Source organism: Macrotis lagotis, chromosome 1 (genome assembly GCF_037893015.1).
Source record: "Macrotis lagotis isolate mMagLag1 chromosome 1, bilby.v1.9.chrom.fasta, whole genome shotgun sequence".
Classification (NCBI taxonomy): Eukaryota; Metazoa; Chordata; class Mammalia; order Peramelemorphia; family Peramelidae; genus Macrotis; species Macrotis lagotis.
In genome coordinates, this window is record NC_133658.1 from 321701668 (window position 1) to 321720300 (window position 18633).

The window sequence follows — 18633 nt, forward strand, 5'->3', positions numbered from 1 at the left end:
GAACAAACACCAAGGACTATTACCTTTAATTTAGAAAAAAACTGATATCTTATTGTCTGATCTTGCTATCTCTTAGAGTTTATGTTTCTTCCATAAGGATATGATTTCTCTCTCATCACATTCAATTTGGACCAATGAAAACAATGTAAAGACTGGCAAATTGCCTTCTGTGGGGGGGCGGGGAGAAGGGAATTAAGATTAGGGAGAAAATTGTATAACTCAAAATAAACAAAATCTTTAAAATAAAAAATATGTAGCCAGTATGTCTTAATTGATCTAATTGTCAATGTGGCTCACTTTGTTTGTAACATGATTCAAAGCATCTTTCTATAACTAAGCATTGATGTCATAAAATTCCACTAGTTTAAGCAAATTTTGTATCTTAAAGTTATGTTTATTTCTTGAAAAAACAAATCTAAATGTATATGGCATGTGATCCACATAAGATAGTAATCACATTTTTCATGTCAGGCCAATAAATTATTAATAACTACACCTGGGCATTCAATCATATATCCATACAAATAACTACATTGCCACATAGAATATAGTATTGGGTGAACAGAGTAGATTAAAAGCTCAGAGCAGAAGATTTACATTTAATTGTTAGGACTAAAGAACATTGATGTCCACCTAAGAGAGAATTACACTGAACATTACTTCCACATCTTTCCTAATGATTTAGAAATTCTCTGGAGTATGTGAGATGCTCCAGAGACCATCCCTACACTTCAGACAATGTACTAGGTTTTCCACATAGAAACAGTCCTTGTTGAAAAGCAATTCCTCAGAACCACCAAGGAGACTTTGTGGGAAGGAAAGATTTAATCCACTTCATCCCTCTTCCCCTTCTTCTCTATCTCCTGCCCTTGGCAGGAATAAAGATTGGATAGCTCTTTATCTTAGTATGTTACCTGATATTTCCATTTTCCCAAATAAGAACTACTTCCATACATCTGTTTCATATTTGGAATATCTTTCCTGGCTATGAAATGCTGTCCTAGTGTTTCCTGTCTTCCAGGTGAGAATGTGAGATTATAGATAGAGAGCAGGGAACCAGTAACAAGTAACTAAAAATTTCAGACTGAGAGTTGGGATTTTGCAAGTAGATTTGTAATGGACTAGGAAAAAAAGAATTCTATAATGATTCAGAGAAATCTAACAAATGCTGTGAAAAGATAAATGATTGTGTAAATGAAGGCAATTTGAAGCAATAAAAAGGGGATTTAAAAGCTAAACTGGGGCAGCTGGGTGGCACAGTGGATAGAGCACTGACTTTGGAGTCAGGAGTACCTGGGTTCAAATCCGACCTCAGACTTAATAATTACCTAGCCGCGTGGCTTTGGGCAAGCCCCTTAACCCCATTGCCTTGAAAAATCTAAAAGCTAAGCTATGAGGCAGAGAATGTCTCAGAATCAAGAGTTCACTTTTGGTTCACTACATCCATTTTAGCTTGTCCTATTCCTAAAGGAATGAACCAAATGAACACTCACTCAGTTCTCTACCTCAATTGATCAATGAGCATTTCTCAAAATCCCATTATGTTTTTCTGATGGTGGGGTTACAAAATCCCTGTCTTTAAGTTTATTCTATCTTCTCTCTAGAGAGATATTGTTTCTTTACGCATATACATAAAAGATGAACAAAAACTGCATTGTGATTATGGATGTATAAAGATTGGTCTAATACCTGGAGGGATTAAAAAGAGTTCATGTAAGAGACAGTATTTGAGCAAAAGATGTAAGGGCATCCCGGCATACCAAAAGGTGAAGTGAAGGAGGAAATGTATTCCTTACATCTGAGTCAGTCTATGAAAAGGTGGGAATGGGGAGAGGAAGGTCAGTTGAAATAATTAACATGATAAAAAGATAAAACTGTTCAGCTAGCTTGTCCATAAACATAGGAATGGGGACACCATCTCTGAAAGACTAGAAATTGTTGTAAATGAGAAATATAGAAATGCCTATTTGAGGGAGTCACTGGAGTTTATTGATGAGCTTGGTTAGGTCAACTTGTTTGGACTGATGAGCTAGGATTATCTCTTTGACAACAATATGAAGAACAAATTAGAAAGGACAGAGACAAAACAAAAAAATTAGTAAACACAACACTGGTTTCTGAACTCTTGTACTTTATCTTGGAATGATGCCTAGGGTCCCAAATCACTTATATAAGTGATTAACAAGGTGGGAGACATGTTTGACCTTTGCTATTATGCATTTCCAGGAATAAACTTGACCCTAAGAGTCTCAAAGACAACTGGGTTAACCTCTCTCTAGCACCTATAAACCTAGAGAATAATAGAAAACAACTTATTTGTATTTTCTCATGCTAACTCATAGAAACCAGAAGAGAATTATACCACTATTCTGGGACTCAAACAACCCAAGTGGTGTACCTAACCAGGCTAATTAGCATCTATTGGCAGTCTCCCAGCACAATAAGCAAAGCAGAACCTGTTATTTCAATAAAATACCAATTCTTTCACATTACCCACCTATACCCATAGTCTTAATCCTTTATTCCCTTGAAGTCTCAATTTGTTTCAGGTAGAATTCATAAGCTTTTCCTTTCCAGGATTTCAAAGCCTGTCATGGTGAATCTGAGAATCTTCTTAAAGGGTTCTGGATTTTTTATGTCTTTAAAAGAACCAGAGGTCAAAAGAGGCCAAATTATAGGGAAAGGGCTACTCTATTTGTTATCTTTCCCAAAGTCACTCCCCATTGCTAGGAATCTATTGGGGCTCTCCCAATACCAAATGCTTTCAGTTGTTATTAGTGTGATGGATTGAAAAACACTTAAAGATTAGCAATGATAACTAAAAATTATTAGAGTTTCATCAAGAACAAATAATCATAGGTTCACTTGATTTCTATATTGGATGGGGTTGTTAGACTCTTAGATCCAATCAATGTCACAGACATGTTAATTTGTATCCATGATTTTGTAAAGTTTCTTATGATATTTTTGTGGCTATCACAAGAATTTCTGGAGTCACTGTTACTGAAGCATAGAAGGTAGGCAGAAGTGGATAGAGTAAGAGAGTATAATTTCCTATATAGCTGTTAATTGTTTTGATAATTTCATTCATTGTGCACGGTTTTAGGTGCCACAATTTAGGAACATGATAAGTTAGAGAATGTCTAGAAGGTGGTAGTCAGGATGATAGAGGCTGGGAGGCTTGAGTCATGCCATTTGTGAACCGTTTTAAGTGTTTGGTAATATTTAGAATACAGAGAAGACTTTGAGACCAGAAGAAAATGATAGCTGTTGTTAAAGAAATTGAATGTGGAAGAGAGATTATGATTTGAACATTGGAGTGGAATTAAGAGTTTTTCTTAATTCTTGAAGCCAATTCTAAGAATTATTGGTAAAAGTTGTGGAGAAACAGATTTCTAATCATTAAAAGAGAAAAAATATATTTTTCAAAATTTCACATGCAAAAACTATGTCAAATTACTTACTATCTTAGGTAAAGAAATGGCAAGGGAGGGATGGAGAAAATTTGGAACTCAAAAATTTTAAAAACTGAATGTTTAAAATTGACTTTATGTGTATTTGGGGAAAACATTACAGAAAAATGTTTTAAAAAGAAAAAACTTTTTTACCAATTAGAGTTTCTTAGGTAGAATGAACAACTTTAGAAGGGAGAGACTGAAATATCAATGGATGTCACTAACCAAGTCTGGGAAAGGAATATCATTCTTGAAACTGACCATCTGGCTGCATTCTTGGCCAAGATATTTGATTACTATTTTGAATGTAGCAGGAAAGATATTATAGTTACATGGGGAAGAGAAAAAAATACCATCCAGGCATTTGTTTGTATAGAGTATTTGTAAGCCATACTTTTTACTTTTTTGTAAAACCTTAGAAATTCAGAAGTATTTTCACATTCATCATTTCATTAGCTACCTAGGAAAAGTGAATATTTACATTTTAATCTAAGACAAGATTTAAAGCAAAAAAAGCAGGGGCATCTAGGTGGTACAGTGGATAGAACACTCACCCTGGAGTCAGGAGAACCTGAGTTCAAATGCAGCTTCAGACACTTAATAATTGCCTAGCTGTATAATCTTGGGGAAGTCATTTAACAACACTGCCTTGCAAAAAAAAAGAAAATAGGAATAATTATATAACTGCTAAGCCCTCTAAATCAATCTGATTCCTTTTAATTTTCTCCATTTATTTTCAGTTAACTGGTACTAATAAGGTACTCAAATTTTGTTTTGTTATGTTTTCCTATATGATACTGTACTCTTGTAAGTAACAGTCAATAAGATAATTCAACATGAATATTGACAAAAGGAAATCTGAAGTCCTACACTTTAGTTTGTTTTTAATGTCTGTGTAAATATAGAACAGATGGAATTTATCTTAGCATTAGTTCAATAGAGAAATTCCTCAAAACTTTTTCTTTTGAATTTAGTTAAAAGCCCAAGATTAATAAGTCAACTATAGGTAATTAAAACCAATATAATTTTATAAGATATAGTTTCATTCATTTTCAAATAAACTCTAAGATATATTGAACTTTGTGATAGTGAGGCAAGTTATAGACAATCATGCTCATTTCTTGACTCAACATTAATAAAGTGAAACACATAAATAGGTGAGTGATCAGAATGAGGCCATTTTAAGAATTTTTGGGAGAAAAAGATCAGAGAAATAGGAAGTATTTAGCATGAACAAGAAAAGGCTTAGAACTGAAAGTTTTCCTTAAAAATTACAAGGATTATAAGAGACTGAGATTTAGTTTTTCCTGATTTAGAAGATATAAAAAATACCAATGCATAGAAATTATATAAGTAAGCAGGAGAGCAGTTTAATTTATAAAAGTATTTTCTAGCAATTTTGTCCAAAAATAGAATATTTTCTTAGAGACATATCACTATATTCAATGAAAATGGCCACAAATTAAAGTAGTTATTTCTGGATGATGATTAAATTATTTAACATTTAGCTTCCCAAACTAAGGTTTTATGATTATCTAGTTTACATGTCTCCATTGCATATCTCTTGGTTCAATTATAAAGCACAGTCAACATGAATCAGACCAACAAGACCTGGGTGACAGAATTCTTCCTCTTAGGACTTTCTGATGACCCTCAGACACAGCTTTTGCTCTCTGTGTTGTTCCTGGCAGTCTACTTGGGCACCATTCTTGGAAATCTGCTTCTGACATCTTTGATTCTTCTTGATTCACAGCTCCATACACCCATGTATTTTTTCCTCTATAATTTATCTCTAGCTGACCTTTGCTTCTCGACTACCACTGTTCCCCAAACCCTAGTCCATTTGTTATCTGGGAGGAAACTAATTTCTTTCACAGGTTGTGCAGGTCAACTTTTTTTCATCCTGTTCTTTGGATCTACAGAATGTTCCTTATTAGGTGTGATGTCCTATGACAGGTACTTGGCAATCTGTGACCCTATGCACTATCCCCTCATTATGACATGGAGAACATGTGGCCTATTTGCCTTAGGGTGCTGGTTCAGTGGTCTTTTTGCATCTTCGATGGATACTATATTCACACTAAGTCTCCCTTACCAAGGAGATAATAGGATTGCTCATTTTATTTGTGAGCCCCCAGCTCTTCTTGTTTTAGCATCTACGGACACAGACAGTACAGAAATGGTCATTTTCTTGATGGGTGTAGTAATACTTCTTGCACCTGTGTCTCTGATCATTATTTCATATATGTGCATCGTGGTATCTGTGATCAGGATGAAGAAAACCTCAGGGAGATTAAAGGTCTTCTCCACCTGTGGATCCCATCTCATTGTGGTCATCATTTTTTATGGATCAGCAATCATCAACTATATGACACCTAAGTCATCCAGAGAACTAGGCAAAATGGTATCTGTGTTCTATTTAGTGATAAATCCTATGCTCAACCCCTTCATATATAGCCTGAGAAACAAAGATGTAAAGAGGGCATTCAAGAATGTGGCCAACAGGAGAACATTCTGCAGAACATGATTCCCTAAACCTTTATTAAATTTTATATTATCTCTCTTGTCCAATATTTTTCTTAATCTCTTGGGAAAACTGACTTCTCCTGACTTGTATTAGTAATTAATGATGCATGCATAAATTGCCATTTAATCATTCATAATGTGATTACATATTGGATATCAGTCATATGTCTGAGTTGAAGGGAGAGATGCATATATCACACATTTAACCCTCTGGAGAACTGAATGGAATTATATCAATTTGGAGATTTGGGGAAATAGTCTAACTGGTATGTCCAATGAATATCCTGTATTGAACTTAAGGGAACAGAGATGAATAATATGTAAGCATTCTTAAAAGTAAGAAGAGGGAGTCCAGCCTTTGAGGGGTTAGTCAGAAGTCCCACTCATAGTAACTTGATATTAGATTGCTTTTACTTGCGATACAGTGTTCAAAATGTTGAAGGTCATAGTGCCATTGGAGAAACTATTTGTAAGACTCTTATCTACTGAATAAAAATTTGTTACCTTATTGATTTTTTGTCTTTTGGATAGCCTATATTTTTAATATATCCCTACCCATTGGGAATTCCTTGTCACACAGTAAAAAAAAATTTAGATCAAAATTACAATAATGTTTGATACTTTCTGAGTGTTCCAAACCTGTAGACCTGCATAGCTTTGAGAAGAAATTCAATTGCTCATCCACTCTGAAGCTAAGTTTGGACATTATAATTGAATAGCACTAAATAATTGTTTTAATCAATAGCTATATTATTTTTCTGACTCCGCTTACTTATTTTATATTAGTTCATATAAATCTTTCTTTTTGTCTTTTCTTATGGCATAGAATTCTTCCAATATATTCATGAGTCATAATTTGCTTAACCATTATTCAGTCACTGAAAATCTACCTTTGTGAGGTTTTTCTTACTACAAAAATAGAAATAAAAATATTTCTATGAATATTTTGAAATATATGGATAATATTTTTAATAGTTCTTGCATAGTATTCCTATCTTTCACCACTGAGAAGATAAAATTGACTTGGGAGTCTCTGGATCTAAGCATATTGACCTTTAAAAAAATGTTTATTGATTTTTGGTTTTGCAATTTAAAGTAAATAAAAAAGAAAAGTTATGGCACAGAGCTCATCTTATAGCAATTTCAGTTTTGAACAATATGTCATTAAATGAAAGAAAATATATTAAATATAGATCTTAGCAAAAACTAAAACCATTTCTTCAGGAATTTTAATTGCTGTAAAATCAATTATCACAAGGAGATAAAAAAAAATAAAAACAGCCTATCCAGAAAACACTTGACCTTTTGGCAAAGAAAAAGCCCAGTTAACATCAGTTTAGAACATCACCATATTGTAGAATCCTATGAATAAATGTGGAATATAATAAGTAGCATTGCCTCCTAAAATAAAATAAAAATGCCTCAGTTGCAAAAAGCCTAATAGTATACATTATCTCACTAGTAATTAAGGACTCAAAGGTGAAATTAGGAGGTCAGCAATAACAATACAAAATCATCAATACAAATTGTTATGCCAAACTGCTTTCACCATTAATGACAGTATATTCAACTTATTTTGCCTGTTTCCTGCAATAGAAATTAGGGCCAACAATAACAACCAAAAAAAAGGTAAAAGTAGTTGAACTAAACAAAGTAGAAGCAGAGAAGGTCTGTGCTGGAGAACTATAAATTGGAAGGTATTCAGAGAACAATTCTTAAGATACCTGCAAGGTAAAAGAATGTCAATTAAAAAGAAAGGTTTTCATTCCAGAAGATATGATCAATACATATCAATTAATTGCTACTTATGCCCTAATTAAAGAATCCCACATCCTCCATGTAACTTTCTATATCCAAAAAATTTCACAATTTTTTCTCTCCTAAATATTTTAGATATTATGCTACCTATGCCCAACAATTTTGTCATTTTGGTGTCTTAATCACAATTCGGAATAAAACAGAACCTTTTAAATGTGATCTGCAATCACTGAAAAGGTTTGTTTTAGTTATTCATACAGGAAAATCCAAGTAAATGAAGAATTTTGTCCAAAATATGATCAACCCTAAGATGACAGACTATAATCCATTATACTAAAGGACTGTTACAGTTCATTAGTATACATACTTTGGGCTTCAAAAGAACAGTGAGCAACTGGGATCAAAATTCAATAATAATAGAGTAGTTTGATTTGAATTTGAAAAACTACAGGGCTTTATTTAGTGATTGCAAATTTTTTGAATGAAAAGCTCATTTTTAAAGACATCAATTTAATTCAAATAATGTAGTATAAATGTCAGGCCTGGAATAACAGTCTTTGAAGATTTGATATTTCAAGTCTCCCAAAAGTCAATAAAGGAGGAAATGAGAATTGTGAAATCTCTCTGCTCTAATACTGAAAAAACAGTGTCAGTGAAGAAATGTAGAGGAGATGCATTATAAAGTTTTCCATTACATAATTATGTGGCTATGCAAAGAAATGTCAGTGTTCGAATAAAAACAAGCTATAACTCATGGAAAACCTGATGACTGAATTGGTAGCTACATAATATCCAGAGGTAAACAGGAAGCTCATGGCACACTTAATAAACCTCTCCCATCAACTCCCTCTTAAATAAAAGATTTGGAGGAGGTTATAATCAAGAAAAGCAGAAGATGAAAAGGTATCGGTGTGATGTAATATGCACATATAGAGTGTGATTTGCCTGCATCAATGAGATCACAGAAACACTGTAAATGATAAAGTAAACATTCTTCATGGTATCTACCATATATCTATCCTTGTAGTACTTGGTGAATACAGAGAGTGGTATGAGAATCCGTTGATGATAGATTCTAGAAAATAAAAAACATATTCTTTGGAAGTCTTTTGCATTCTGACAAGGATCAAATGTTTCTTCTTCAATCATATTTCTTGTAGGCTCACTTTTTTTTAGGTTTTTGCAAGGCAAATGGGGTTAGGTGGCTTGCCCAAGGCCACATGACTAGGTAATTATCAAGTGTCTGAGACCAGATTTGAACCCAGGTACTCCTGACTCCAGGGCCAGTGCTTTATCCACTGCACCACCTAGCCGCCCCTTGTAGGCTCATTTTTATTTTGTTTAGGGATTTCATAGTCCCCAATAATCTGGGTGGAGAAGTAGAAACCAAATCCCTTCAATTTCCCCTGCAAGAGGAAAATCTGATTGCCTTTAATTTTTAAAATTTATTACTTCTTACTTTATTTGAAACTTTTTTAATAAAGATTACCCCCCCATTCTTTCTTCCCTCCCCCCACACCCCCACAGAAGGCATTCTTTACATTGTTTCCATGGTATACACTGATCTCAGTTGAATGTGATGAGAGAAATCATATCCTTAAAGGAAAAAAAATAAAGTATAAGAGAGGAAAATTACATAATAAGATAAGGTTTTTTTTTTCTAAATTGAAGGGAATAGTCATTGGACTTTGTTCAAACTCAACAAGTCTTTCTCTGAATACAGATGGTATTCTCCACTGCAGATAGTCCAAAATTGTCCCTAGTTGTTGCACTGATGGAATGGGCAAGTCCATTAAGGTTGATCATCACCCTCATGTTGCTGTTAGGGTGTACAGTGTTTTTCTGGTTCTGCTTATCTCACTCAGCATCAGTTCATGCAAATCCTTCTAGGCTTCCCTGAATTCCTATCCTTCCTGGTTTATAATAGAACAATAGTGTTCCATAACATACATATATCACATTTTGTTAAGTCATTCCCCAATTGAAGGACAGTTGCTTGATTTCCAATTCTTTGCCACCACAAATAGGGCTGCTATGAATATTTTTGTACAGATGATGTTTTTACCCTTTTTCATCATCTCTTCAGGGTATAGACCAAGTAGTGGTATTGCTGGATCAAAGGATATGCACATTTTTGTTGCCCTTTGGGTATAATTCCAAATTGCTCTCCAGAAAGGTTGGATGAGTTCACAGCTCTTCCAAAAATGTTTTAGTGACCCAGATTTCACACAACCCTTCCAACATTGATTGTTGTCCTTTCTGGTCATATTGGCCAGTCTGAGAGGTGTGAGGTGGTATCTCAGAGATTGTTTAATTTGCATTTATCTAATAAGTAATGATTTAGAGCAATTTTTTCTATGACTATGGATCGCTTTGATTTCCTCTTCTCGAAATTGCCTTTGCATATACTTTGACCATTTGTCAATTGGGGAATGGCTTTATTTTTTGAATATTTGACTCAGTTCTCTGTATATTTTAGAAATGAGTCCTTTGTCAGAAATACTAGTTATAAAAATTGTTTCCCAATTTACTCCATTTCTTTTGATCTTGCTTATAGTGGTTTTGTCTGTGCAAAACCTTTTTAATTTAATGTAATCAAAAGTTATCTAGTTTGTTTTTATTGGTGTTCTCCATCTCTGCCTTGGTCATAAACTGCTTCCCTTTCCATAGATCTGACAGGTAAACTACTTCTTGATCTTCTAGTTTGCTTATAATATTGGTTTTTTTTTTTTGTCTAAATCCCGTATCCATTTTGATCTTATCTTGGTATAGGGTGTGAGGTGTTGGTCTAATCTAAGTTACTTCCATAATAACTTCCAATTTTTCCAATACTTTTTATCAAAGAGAGTTTTTATTCCAATAGCTGTACTTTTGGGGTTTATCAAACAGCAGATTATTATAATCATTTCCTGCTGTTGCACCTAGTCTATTCCACTTATGCACCACTCTATTTCTTAGCCAATACTAGACAGTTTTGATGACTGATGCTTTATAATGTAATTTTAGATCTGGTAAGGCTAAACCACTTTATTTTATATTTTTTTCATTGAATCTCTGGAAATTTTAGACTTTTTAATTCTCCATATAAATTTACTTACAACTTTTTCTAACTCATTAAAGTAATTTTTAGAATTTTGATTGGTAGGGCACTAAAGGAGTAGTTTAATTTGGGTAGAATTGTCATTTTTATTATATTAGCTCTACCTATCCATGAGCAGTTGATGTTTGCCCAGTTATTTAAATCTGATTTTATTTGTGTGAGAAGTGTTTTGTAATTGTTTTCAAAAAGGTTTTGAGTTAGGTTGGCAGGTAGACTCCCAGGTATTTTATATTGTCTGAGGTTACTTTGAATGGGATTTCTCTTTCTAGCTCTTTCTGTTGCATCTTTCTAGTCATATATATATATATATATATATATATATATATATATATATATATATACATATATATATATGTGTGTGTGTGTGTGTGTAAGTGTGTGTTTTGAGGATTTATGAGCGTGTATTTTATAGCCTGTAACTTTGCTAAAATTACTAATTATTTCTAGTAATCTTTTTAAGGTAAGTTTTTTGGAATTCTCTAGGTATACCATCATGTCATCCTCAAAGAGTGAGAGATTTGTTTCTTCCTTCTCAGTTCTAATTCCTTCAATTTCTTTTTCTTCTCTAACTGCTGAAGCTAACATTTCTAACACAATATTAAATAGTAGTGGTGATAATGGGCATCCTTGTGTCACCCTGATCTTATTGGGAATGCCTCTAGCCTTTCCCCATTGCATATAATGCTTGTTGAAGGTTTTCAGATAGAAACTACTTATTATTTTGAGGAACAATCCATTTATTCCTACACTCTCTAGTGTTTTTAGTAGGATTGAGTGCTGTATTTTGTCAAAAGCATTTTCAGCATCAATTGATATGATCATATGATTTCTGATAGGTATGTTATCAGAATGTAATTAATTTTCCTAGCAGTTTTCCTAATATTGAACCAACCCTGCATTCCTGGGACAAATCCTACTTGATCATAATGTATTATCCTAGTGATAACTTGTTGTAGTCATTTTGCTAAGATTTTATTTAAGATTTTTGTTTTTATATTCATCAGGGAGAAAGGTCTATACTTTTCTTTCTCAGTTTTAACTCTTCCTAGTTTAGGTATCAACACCATATTGATTTCATAGAAACACTTAGGGAGAGTTCTGTCTTCACCTGTTTTTCCAAAGAGTTTATATAGAATTGGAACTAATTGTTCCTTAAATGTTTGGTAGAATTCACTTGTGAATCCATCAGGCCCTGGAGATTTTTTCCTTAGGCTGTTCAATGATGGTTTTTTGAATTTCTTTTTCTTAGATAGGAATTTTTAGGTATTTAATCTCCTCTTCATTTAACCTGGGCAACTTAAAATTTTGTAAGTATTCATCCATTTCACTTAGATTGTCAAATTTATTGGCCTAGAGCTGGGCAAAAAAATTCCAAATTATTACTTTAATTTCCTCCTCATTGGTGGTGAGTTCACCTTTTTCATTTATGATACTAACAATTTGGTTTTCTTCTTTCTTTTTTTTAATCAAATTGATATCAATTTTATTTTTTTTTCATAAAACCAACTTTTGGTTTTATTTATTAATTCAATAGTTTTTTGCTTTTATTAATTTCTCCTTTAATGTTTAGAATTTTTAATTTTGTATTTAATTGGGGGATTTTAATTTGTTCCTTCTCTAATTTTTGACTTGCATATTTAATTCATTGACTTCTTCTTTCTCTAATTTATCCATGTAAATATTTAAAGATATAATATATCCCCTGACAGCCTCCTTGAGTGTATCCCATAGGTTTTTGGTATGTTGTTTCATTATTGTCATTATCTAGGATGAAATAAATAATTCTTTCTATAATTTGTCACTTGATCCACTCATTCTTTGAAATGAGGTTATTTAATTTCCAGTTAGTCCTGGGTCTATATCTCCCTGGCCCAGTACTGCATACGATTTTTATTGCATTATGATCTGAGAAAGATGTATTCACTATTTCTGCCTTTCTGCAGTTGATCATTAGGTACATGGTCAATTTTTGTGTAAGTGCCATGTACTGCAGAAAAAAAAGGATATTCCTTTCTATCCTCATTCAGTTTCCTCCATGGGTCTATCATATCTAGGTTTTCTAACAATCTATTTACCTCCTTAACTTCCTTCTTCTTTATTTTATGATTCAATTATCTAAATCTGAGAGAGCAGGAGGTTGAGGTCTCCCATTAGTAGACTTTTGCTGTCAATGTCTTCCTGTAGCTCTTTCAAGTTCTCCTCTAAGAATCTGGATGCTGCACCATTGGGTGCATACATATTTAGTATTAAAATGATTTTGTCTATGGTACCTCTTAGGAGGATATAGTTTCTTTCCTTATATCTTTTAATGCTATTTTTGTAGCTGCTTTGTCTGAGATAAGGAATGCTACCTCTGCTTTTTTTACTTCAGCTGAAGCAAAATATATTTTTCTCCAATCTTTTACCTTTACTTTATATGTATCTCTCTGCTTCAAATGAATTTCTTGTAAGCAGCATATTGTAGGATTCTGGTTTTTAATCCACTCTGCTATCTGCTTATGTTTTAAGAGAGAGTTCATCCCATTTACATTCAAAGTTATAATTACTAACTCTTTTTTGCCCTCCATGCTGTCTTCCTTCTGTTTGTATTTTCCCCCTTTTTTCCCTTTATCCATATTCCCTAAAGTTTTGTCCCCTTTCCCTTTTCCCCTTCTTCCTTTCCTTTTGTTAGTTACCCCTTTTATCCCCCTCAATGCCCCCCTCCCCTTTTCCCCTTTCAATGCTTAACAGATTTGATTGTGTCTAATTTAATTTTAAGCCAAGTCTGATGAGATGAAGATTTAGGTGGTTCTCATCTCCTCTCTTCTTCCCCTCAATTGCAATAGGTCTTTTGTACCTCTGGATGTAATGAGATTTACTCCAATCAGTCTCTTCCATCCTCCCATCTCCTTACTTTCCCCCCTTTTAAGGAGGTATTGTTTTTAAAATCATTCTGTCTGAGTCAAAGAAAAGTCATGAGTGTCCATCACTTCTGGCTAAATATATGCTCTCTAATAGAGTTACAGTTATCAAGAGTTATGAGACTCTTTCTCCTAAGCAGTTTTGGATAGCAGTTTTTTCTTTACCCTTTTTTTTACATATTCATGTGTCTCTTGAGCCTCCTGTTTGATGTCTAAATTTTCTATTTAGCTCTGGGCTTTTCATCAGGAAATGTTGGAAATCTCCCATTTCATTAAATGCCTGTCTTTTCCCCTGGAAGAGAAGACTCAGCTTTGGTGGGTAGTGGATTCTTGGCTGCATTCCAAGCTCCCTTGCTTTTTAGAATATCTCATTCCAGGCCCTTTGATCCCTTAGAGTTGCTGTAGCCAGATCCTGCTTAATCCTTACTGTGACTCCTTGGTATTTCAATTTGTTCTTTCTGGCTGCTTGCAGGATTTTTTCTTTTATCTGATAGTTCTGGAATTTGGCCACAACATTCCTTGGTGTTTTCATTTTTAGGATCTTTTTCTGGAGGGGATGAATGTATTCTTTCAATAACTATTTTGCCCTCTGATTCCATGATATCAAGGCAATTTTCCATCACTAAATCCTGTAATATTAATCCAGGCTTTTTTTTCTCTTCAATGTTTTCATGGAGGCCTATAATTCTCAGGTTGTCCCTTCTTGATTTGTTCTCTAGGTCAGTGGTTTTGCTGATAAGGCATTTTACATTTTCTTCTATAGTTTTGATCTTTTGTTTTTATTTAACACAATCTTGTTGTCTCATGAAGTCATTAGTTTCCATTGATTCCATTCTTTTTATTTTTAGGAAGAAGATTTTTTTTCATTTAACTTTTGCAACTCTTTTTCAAGGTTGGCCAATTATATTTTTGAAGGAGTTTTCCATTTGCTCAAGTGTAGTTTTGAGAGAATAATTTTCTTTTTGAATTTGCTCAATTGAAGATCTGAGAGAATTATTCTCATTCTGTATTTGTCCAACTTTTCCAAGGATTTTTTTTCTTGTCATGAGATGTTAATTTTCTCTTGCAATGTGTTAATTTTCTCTTGAGTTTCTTTTCTCAATTTTTCCAGTTGATTTTTAAACTCCTTCCTGATTTCTTTAAGGAAGTCTTTCTCCACTGGGGACAAATTCATATTGTCCTCAGCAGTGCTAGATCTCTCTGGGTTAGAATCTATTTCTTCTAAATATTTCTCCATGGGCACCCCTTCCATGACCTTTCTTCATCTTCCTAGGCTGATTTTGTGTTGGGGTGCTGGCTTTCAGAGTTTCGTTTTTGAAGATTCTAGAGGTTTGTTGACTTGGTTTAGTAGTTCCAAGGGCCACCCAATAGGAAGAGCTGTTTGTTTTCTCTGAAGTATTTGTGGGGCTCAGCAGCAAGGTCTGAGTTGACCTTGAACTCTGGGCTGGGCCCTGGGAGATGGAGTTAATCTCTTTTCATTGAGTGAACTCTGTTGACCAAGCCTTAGCCTGAGGGGGTAGCCCCCAGTTGTTTGTTGTTTGTTCTGGGAAAAGGACTCCACTGAAAGTATGGAGCTCAAGTCCTGGGCCCAGCTAGTTGTCCTCTAGGTGTGCTCTGAAACTGCTGGAACTCACCCTCCTGTAGCTCCTCTCCACCAGCCAAAGACTCCAAAGCTAAAGTTGGATTTTGGACCCGCCACTCACCAAAGTCTCTGTGGCTGAGGCTTGCCCTCTGGCTTCCCCTAGTTGTTGTTCCTACACTGACCCTCCGCTCTTGACTCCTGGTTCATCCATGGTCCCCTGAGATAGGCCTTCTTGGTAGGTGTTCTTCTCTATTAAGAGGTTTGTTTCATGTTGTTTCTGAGGGGAAAGAGGAGCACAGCACAGTGCCTGTCTTCTCTCTACCATCTTGGCCAGAAGTCTTTCCATCCCAAGTCTTTTAAAATTGTCTTTGATTATTGTACTGCTGAAATGAACAAGCCCATCAGAGTTGATCATCACCACATCATTGCTATTGTATTTATTATTCTTTTGGTTCTGCTCATTTCATCCTGCATCATCATGCAAATCTTTCCATATTTTTCTGAATCCTATCCATGATTTTTTTTTGTTTTTTTTTTGCAAGGCAAATGGGGTTAAGTGGCTTGCCCAAGGCCACACAGCTAGGTAATTATTAAGTGTCTGAGACTGGATTTGAACCCAGGTACTCCTGACTCCAAGACTGGTGTTTTATCCAATATGCCTAGCCACCACTCCCCCATGATTTCTTATACAACTATTGTGTTCCATCACATAATTTTACCACAGTTTGTTCAGCCATTCACTAATTGATGGGTATCTCCTAAGTTTCCCATTATTTGCCACTGTAACAAAAACTACTGTGGAATTTTTATCCTTTTTCATGAACTGTTCAAGATAGAGACCAAGTTATTTGCCCAGTTATTTATATGTTTTATTTGTGAGAAAATGCTTTATAGTTGTTTTCTTATAGTTACTGAGTTTGCCTTGGCTGATAGACTCCCAAGTATTTTATGTTGTCTACAATTACTTTAAATGGCATTTCTCTTTCTATCTCCTGCTGCTATGTCTTTTTAGTAATACATAGAATTACCAATGATTTATGTGGATTTATTTTATAGCCTACACCTTTGCCAATGTTGCTAATTGTTCCAAGTAGTTTTTTAGATGATTTTCTAGGGTTCTCTTAATATAACATCATACCATCTGAAAAGAGTAAAAATTTTGTTTCTTCATTATCTGTTCTAATTCCTTCAGTTTCTTTTTCTTCTCTACTGTGGCTGATCAGACCAATATGAGTTTGGAATGCTCTACTACAGGTTGGGCATAGTTCATGTGAATACCTGGGATGGGTACTCTAAATTTATGAATATCATGTTTCCTTTGAGCTACTTCAATTCTATCTTCCTTATAGAGTGTAATCCCTCACTGATGAGGTCACGCCATTCTGGGAGGTCCTATGCCAGTGTCTCCCATGTCATACAATCAATTCTAAAGTTCTTCAATGAGACCTTCAGGGTATCTCAGTAGCACTTCTTCAGACTCCCTTGTGAGGACCTGCCCTGTGAGTGTTCTTCATAAAAGTTTTTTTTTTTTGTCAAGTGTACATATGGCATTCTAATAATGTGTCCAGCCCATCCATTCTCTGTAGCAATTTTGGAATGCTAAGCAGTTTAGCTCAAGAGACGCCTTCAGTGTCTGGTATATTTTCCTGCCAGGTGATCTTCAGAATCTTCCTAATACAATTTAAATGGAAGCAATTCAGTTTCCTGGCATAGTGATAGTAGATGGTCCAGGTTTCACAGGCATATAGCACTGAGGTCAGCATAATGGCTCTGTAGACCTTTAGTTTGTTAGTCAGTCTAATACCTCTTCTCTCTCATCCTTCATTTTGGAGCCTCCCAAATACTGAGCTAGCTCTGGCAATGCAAGTGTCAACCTTATTGTCAATGTCCTTGGAAAGGACACTGCCAAGGTAAATGAACTTGTCCATAGTGCTCAAAACTTCATTTGTTGTATTTGATGGTTCCACAAATGGATGGTGTAGTGCTGGCTGATGGAGCACCTATATTTTCTTTTTTTTTCCACTGAATATGGTGACTTTATTGATGGCACACAACAAAGGACTCTAGACTTCTGCCCCCTACTACAGGGGTGCTTTGGGACAAGGATGTGAATGGGGCACAGGATCCCTGGTAGAGGAACGCATGTTAAGGATGTAGGCTCCCCAGTGATGTAACTTTTTTTTGGCTGGGGATGAAGATGATTCATCCATGGCTTCCCATTTTATTCTTTGGAGGCCATGAAGACCATGAGGTCAACTACACAGTTGCTATAACCATACTTGTTGTCATACCATGAAATAAGCTTGACAAAGTGGTCATTGAGAGCAATACCAGTGCCTGCATCAAAGGTAGAAGAGTGGGTGTCTCTATCAAAGTCACAGGATACAACCTGGTCCTCTGTGTAGCCCAGGATGCCCTTCAAGGGTCCCTCTGATGCTTGCTTCACCACTTTCTTGATGTCATCATATTTGGCAGGTTTCTCCAGGCAGCAGGTCAGATCCACAACAGATACACTGGGAGTGGGAACACGGAAAGTCATGCCTGTGAGCTTTCCATTCAGCTCAGGGATGACTTTGCCTACAGCCTTAGCAGCTCCAGTGGAAGCAGGGATGATGTTTTGGGCAGCACCACGCCCATCATACCACAGCTTGCCAGAGGGACCATCCACAGTCTTCTGGGTAGCAGTAATAGGATGCACTGCGGTCATGAGTCCTTCCACAATGCCAAAGTTGTCATGAATGACTTTGGCCAAGGGGGCCAAGCAGTTAATGGTACAGGAGGCATTACTGATAATCTTAAGGTAATTATCATATTTCTCATGGTTCACTCCCATCACGAACATTGGGACATCAGCAGAAGGGGCAGAGATAATGACCGGTTTGGCTCCACCCTTCAAGTGAGCCCCAGCCTTTTCCATGGTGGTAAAGACACCAGTGGACTCTACAACATACTCAGCTCCAGCATCTCCCCATTTAATATTGGTGGGATCCCGTTCCTGGAAGATGGTAATAGCTTTTCCATTGATCACCAGCTTTCCATTCTCAGCTTTGACAGTGCCCTTGAACTTGCCATGGGTGGAATCATATTGAAACATATAAATCATGTAGTTGAGGTCAATGAAGGGGTCATTGATGGCCACAACATCCATTCTGCCAGAGTTGAATGTAGCCCTGGTCACCAGATGCCCAATGTGGCCAAATCCGTTGACTCTGACCTTCACCATCTTGGTTCAGGAATGCAACTGACCAGAGCAGCGGATCCTTGCAGGGAGCTTGGAGAAGAGCTGAAAGCTGCACCTGTATTTTCTTGATG

General features: G+C 35.4%; 2 protein-coding genes across 2 annotated transcripts; one reads left to right on the top strand and one right to left on the bottom strand.

Annotated features, from left to right (window-relative positions):
• The first annotated feature begins 5046 nt into the window (after positions 1–5046).
• Positions 5047–5982, top strand: LOC141517319 (olfactory receptor 2D2-like). Its single transcript, XM_074228196.1, has one exon. It carries the CDS (start codon positions 5047–5049, stop codon positions 5980–5982), a length of 936 nt encoding a protein of 311 aa, XP_074084297.1.
• An 11560-nt stretch (positions 5983–17542) lies between these two features.
• Positions 17543–18559, bottom strand: LOC141517325 (glyceraldehyde-3-phosphate dehydrogenase-like). The gene has a single exon (XM_074228210.1). It carries the CDS (start codon positions 18542–18544, stop codon positions 17543–17545), a length of 1002 nt encoding a protein of 333 aa, XP_074084311.1. The 5' UTR covers positions 18545–18559.
• Between the last annotated feature and the right edge of the window lie 74 nt (positions 18560–18633).

What these genes read in the sequence shown, in the direction of transcription:
- LOC141517319 (XM_074228196.1), top strand. Translation starts at nt 5,047, where the DNA reads ATGAATCAGACCAACAAGACCTGGGTGACAGAATTCTTCCTCTTAGGA.
- LOC141517325 (XM_074228210.1), bottom strand. Translation starts at nt 18,544, where the DNA reads ATGGTGAAGGTCAGAGTCAACGGATTTGGCCACATTGGGCATCTGGTG.